Here is a 5,708-nt window from a genome sequence, read left to right as displayed (position 1 = left end):
TGAAGTTCAGTTGGGGAAAAGCATGTTTGTAATAACAAGGTAGGAAGTCATCCTTTTCACAGATGTTGGGGAAATGTAGATTTACCCCCATTTTATAATTCAGGAAATTGAGGGGTGAAGTAACTTGTTCAAAATCACACAACCAGTGAGTGATGTGAAGCCAGGATGGGAGCCTAAGTCTCACTAGATCCAAAGTCTATTTTCCTTTGGCTACACTATACTGAGTGCCTCAGAATCCCTGTCTGCTCACAGACTGATCAGACTGTATCCCTATTCCCTATAGCCATAGGCTGGTAAAAGTTTGGGATCATGCATAAAAGCAAAAGTAACAGTTCGTCATTACTCAGTCTTCCCTGAAACTGGGTGTTTGGAGGTTGAGTTAGGGTGGGGATAGAGGTTCGTGGCTGGGGTTAGTGATGAGAATTGGACTTGCAGAGAAGAACTGAAATGGTCACCATGAACACTCCTGGGAATGTATACTGATACTCTGACATTCTGGGCACAACTTGCTGTTAATTAACCCAATAAACATTACTGAGCCCCTAATATATGCTGGTGCTGGGGCTATAGTGCTCAGATATGGTTCCCTGTCCCCCATATACATTTGACAAGCCTGAGTTCACGGAATGCTTTTGTTAAATACTTGAAAGTTAAAATTAAAAAAATACAAAGAGCTAAAGCTAACACATGATATTTTGCAGACCTAGGCAGGAAAGGGATGAAGGAAGAAGGGAGAATCAGAGCTGAGGCTGTGCTTAGTTAATAAACTCATCATAAGGGCTCCTGGCTGGCTCAGTCAGTAGAACATGCGACTCTTGATCTTGGGGTCGGCAGTTCAAAGCCCACATTGGGCATAGAGCCTACTTAGAAAAAATAATTGTATTTCCCAACTAACTCCCAAAAGAATCTATACAAAAATTAAAACAAAACAAACAAACTCATCATCGTGTTTGTGTGCCTGTTGGGGAAAGCCTGAACGACCACAGAAATTAAGAAAGGGGGGGGGTCACTCTGTCTTCTACAGAGGACATTGAGAATAGGCTCCCTTTATCCCCAATCTCCCAAACACTTACCATGGCTGAAAAAGGTCAAGGTTTGGAAACCTCAGAGCACTAGCCTGAATAGCTAAGCAGTCAAAGACACCATGGTACACTATTCCCCAGCCCTGAGAACCCTTCCCCATTAGCTTTCCTCCCAACAGCCTGGGACGCACTGGAATATCAAACAGGTAGCTCTGCCATTTACAGAGGATTATGGCTATTTAGTCAGTAGCTGGGAAAGTAAAAAGATAGGGTAGGTATTTAAAAAATAAAAATGCACCCTGACATTTTTACAATGTCTTACAGTTTACAAAACTTCGGTATCTACCATCTCATCTATTTTAGATTTGATTATCAGAATGCCTTGTGAAATAGAGAGATGCTATTATCTCCATTTTACAGATGGGAGGACAGAAGCCCAGGAAAGTAAGTGTTGCTGTTCTGGTATGTTACAGGATTTAGGAAATCACAGAGGAGAACTGCCCTGAGTGCAGTAGACAGGGCCTATCCGGGAAGGCTTCCTGGAGGCAATCCAGGAGCTCAGTAGAAAAAGCACAATAATGCACTAAATAAATGAGGGGGAAACTCCCAGTATATGATTTCACAAAGGCTTGAAAGTGTGAAGAAGACTGGAGACACTGGCAGGAGCAAGATGAAGATGACGATGGTGGTGATGGTAGGGACCATGACAGCAGCTAACACCTATCCATGCTTACTAAGTGCAGATACTGTTAGAACAGATAGTGTTCTAAGCTATTTATCTACATTAATTCTCACACCTACCTTGTTAGTAGGTATTTTTATTATCCCCATTTAACAGACAAGGAAACTAAGGGGAAGTACCTTGCTCAAGGCCATACATACATGGTCTTGTTCGCTAACTTAAAAAGTGTGAATTCTATCCCAAGAGCCAAGAGCACCTCTCAATCTGCTCTCAGCCGAGATGGACACAGATTTGTGATTTAGAAAGCCTTCTCTGACACAGGATGGACTGGGTGTTGGAGAGGGGGAAGGAAACTGGAATCTGACTAGGCTTTTGGTTCAAGAAGCTGAACAGAGTGGGGTAGAGAGCCGAGGAGCATTCCCACAATGCCTGGTGCTTGTGGGTAAGAAATTGCCCTCACATGACTCTGCTTTCTCTACCTGTAAGGCAGAATGATGTATTTCCACCTACCCGCCTCAGGAATTGCTTGAAAATTAATGGGATAGAGGCCTCGCTGGCTTTCATGTGTTAAACAACATCCTTGTACGATTGCTGGTGTTCATTAAATGCTGAACATATAAAATGTGCTTCAAACGGAGGAGCCAGGAATAATTATAGCTTGCTAATTATTGTTAATTTTACCACAGCTTTGAAACCCTGGACTTTCTCAATGATTCAAAAAAGAGATTGCAACCCCTCCATCCCATTAAAGTAGCCACACAGAGGCAGACAAGCAATTTCCCACAGGCTCCATTCTTTTCCTATTTGCAGTGGTTCAGCTACTTATATGCGACACAGAAAAAGAAAAGCAACGATTTACTCTTTTAGAATCGTTATACAACGAACCCCTTATAATCTTGCTTGTTCTTTAAAAAAAAAAAAAGATTGATTGATTGATTGATTTGACAGAGAGAGCACAAGCAGAGGGAACAACAGAGGGAGAGGGAGAAGCAGGCTGAGCAAGGAGCCTGATTCGGGGCTCGATCCCAAGATCCTGGGATCATGACCTGATCCGAAGGCAGCCGCTTAATGGACTGAGCCACGCAGGCGCCCCTTGCTTGTTCTTTTTAAGAACAAGTTCCTCTATGTCTCCCTACACTGAGTACATGTGTGAAAATTATGTTTCTGTGTGTGTGTGTGTGTGTGTGTGTATAGAGGAAAAAGGTGTTTAACAGAACATCTGACACATTGGACATGGGGACACCTGGGTTTTACTCATGATATGGTAACATCGGATTCTGCACCACTCTGTTTCCATAAGGTTTCACAACCACCAGGCAGAATACCAAAGACTCCTCCGAAAAATCTGAGGATACTGATGGCTGGGTGACTTTAAGTCTCAGCCTCAACTGCATCGCCTTTAAATGGGTCTGAAAGATTGTCCATACCTGTCAGGACTGAGGTGAGGATGAGATAATGCTTGTGAACTGTGAACTATGTAACTGATTGCTACTAGGAGAACTGGGGGGTAGGGCTGGGATAGGGTTTGGGAAAGGGAACATGAAAGGGAGGGGGTAGGAGACAAAAGCCTGGCGATCTCGCGCGCCTTACTTTTCAATGAAATTCTTAAGAATTCCAGTCCAGGAGAGCCGCCAGGCCACCCACGGTCCTCAGGCTCCTCCCCAGGTGAGCCACCGCCCCCCCCACACCCCCCCCACCCCGCAGCCCGCAGGTGAGTATCGGTTTTCTTCTCCCGGGCTTTCGGTCTGGAGGAGGTGGGAGCAGCCTCCGCTCCCCCGATCCTATCGCGGGCGGCACAGGGCGGGCTGTGCCTTCCGTGGGACGGTGACGGGGCGGGGGGGGAGGGGGCCGCGGGATGTGTCACCCAAATACCAGAGGGTGAGTCCGCCCAACCAGCCGGGCAGGTCCGGCGGAGTATAAGAGCGGAAGGGAGCGGCCAGCTGCAGACGCCCGAGACGGTCCCAGCGCGGAGCCGGAGCCCCGCAGAGTCCCCAGCGCCTGGTCCGCCCGCGCGTCCCGTCTGCGCTCCGCGTCCCCACCATGGCCCGGAGTCCGGGCCTCGCGCTGCCGTCGCCCCCGCTGCCACTGCTGCTGTTGCTCCTGGCGGCGGCGATCGGCCCCGCGGCCGCAAAGGACAACTGCACGTGCGCCACCAATAAGATGACCCTGTGCCGCGCGGACGGCCCCGGCGGCCGCTGCCAGTGCCGCGTGCTCGGCTTGGACTTCCCGGTGGACTGCTCCACGCTGACCTCCAAGTGCCTGCTGCTCAAGGCGCGCATGAGAGCCCCCAAGGGCGGCCGCGCGCTCGTGCGGCCCAGCGAGCACGCGCTCTTGGACAACGACGGCCTGTACGACCCCGACTGCGACCACGAGGGCCGCTTCAAGGCCCGCCAGTGCAACCAGACGTCGGTGTGCTGGTGCGTGAACTCGGTGGGCGTGCGCCGCACCGACAAAGGCGACCTGAGCCTGCGCTGCGACGAGCTGGTGCGCACCCACCACATCCTCATCGACCTGCGCCACAGCCCGGCCGCCCGCGCCTTCAACCACTCGGACTTGGACGCCGAGCTGCGGCGGCTCTTCCGCGAGCGCTACCGGCTGCACCCCAGGTTCGTGGCGGCCGTGCACTACGAGCGGCCCACCATCCAGATCGAGCTGCGGCAGAACGCGTCCGAGAAGGCCCCCGGCGACGTGGACATCGCGGACGCCGCCTACTACTTCGAGAGGGACGTCAAGGGCGAGTCGCTGTTCCCGGGCCCTGGCGGCCTCGACATGCGCGTGCGCGGCGAGCCCCTGCTGGTGGAGCGGACGCTCATCTACTACCTGGACGAAAAGCCCCCCCAGTTCTCCATGAAGCGCCTCACGGCCGGCCTCGTCGCTGTCATCGTGGTGGTCGTGGTGGCCCTCGTCGCCGGCGTGGCCGTCCTGGTGATCACCAACCGGAGGAAGTCGGGGAAGTACAGGAAGGTGGAGGTCAAGGAACTGGGGGAGTTGAGAAAGGAACCGAGCTTGTAGGTACCGGCGGGTCAGGGGGTGGGGCGGGGCACCGGATTTTGGCCGGGCCCCAGACCGAAGTGAGCCGCGCTCCCTGACTCTTGGCCCAGAGGAGACCTCGCTCTTTCCAAATTCCTGCCTCTCCCCACCCCCATCGAGTTTAATAGATCCTGGGCTCAGGGTCACCTCTCTTTCTGACTTCTGGCTTTCAGAGGAAGCATTGCTAAAATTCCTTCCCTTTCGGTCCAACAAGAAACCTGACTCGAAGAGTTCAGGAAAGTTCGGCGCAGGGTTACGTATATAAGAATCACCTGTCTGTATTACAATCCGGCATCGTTTGCCACGGACATCGTCGGTGTTGAAAAGGCTTACATGCGCTTAGATGGGGGAGGAGGGGAGACAGCGCTTTTTACCGTCTTGGGTTAAGATATTTGATTAGCTCCACATATATCCTGGCCTTGCTGGTGAGAAGAGGAGTTCGCCACCTCAGGCCGCGTATTCTCCGCATTTGCTGTATTACCAGCCGCATATGCTTGTCACCGGGAAAGAAGCCTGTTTCAGCTACATGAACACATTGGAGGTATCTTTGTTTGCGGGCAGACTGTGGCCCAGAAACTCAGCGTCTGTTCTTCAGCCTGCCCTTGTTATAGCTGATATTAGTAATGTTTCTTTTGTAAAATGTTTGTACATATTTTGTCTTTGATAATGCTGCTGTGATTTTTTTAAAAACACGAATTTAATAAAATATGGAGAAGGCACCGACCAAAAGGTGGAGTTTGTGAAAACTCGCTTCAGATTTGTATCACTTGGGTTTCCTCTCATTTCCCACAATTCCGATTTCTTATTCCAAATTCTAACACTTTTTTTTTTTCCTTGCAGGAGCAGGCATTTCATTTTGCCACTCCGCTGTTTCCTGAGATACCTTATACAGGCTGGTAAAAGTACTGGTCTTTCTAAATAAGATTGTTTGGAAACTTCCCCCAGAGTGCAGGAGGGTGGGTCTGGGGGGAGGA

At 50.7% G+C, this 5,708-nt stretch overlaps 1 protein-coding gene across 1 annotated transcript; it reads left to right on the top strand.

Moving 5' to 3' along the window:
- Positions 1-3,591: 3,591 nt before the first annotated feature.
- Positions 3,592-5,480, top strand: TACSTD2 (tumor associated calcium signal transducer 2). Its single transcript, XM_006739371.3, has one exon. The coding sequence runs from the start codon at positions 3,745-3,747 to the stop codon at positions 4,714-4,716; it is 972 nt and encodes a 323-aa protein (XP_006739434.1). The 5' UTR covers positions 3,592-3,744; the 3' UTR covers positions 4,717-5,480.
- Positions 5,481-5,708: the final 228 nt, after the last annotated feature.

This window comes from Leptonychotes weddellii, chromosome 4, assembly GCF_054177405.1.
Source record: "Leptonychotes weddellii isolate Sample4059 chromosome 4, ASM5417740v2, whole genome shotgun sequence".
NCBI classification, from domain to species: Eukaryota; Metazoa; Chordata; class Mammalia; order Carnivora; family Phocidae; genus Leptonychotes; species Leptonychotes weddellii.
This window is presented reverse-complemented; position numbering and strand designations above follow the sequence as displayed.

What these genes read in the sequence shown, in the direction of transcription:
- TACSTD2 (XM_006739371.3), top strand. Translation starts at nt 3,745, where the DNA reads ATGGCCCGGAGTCCGGGCCTCGCGCTGCCGTCGCCCCCGCTGCCACTG.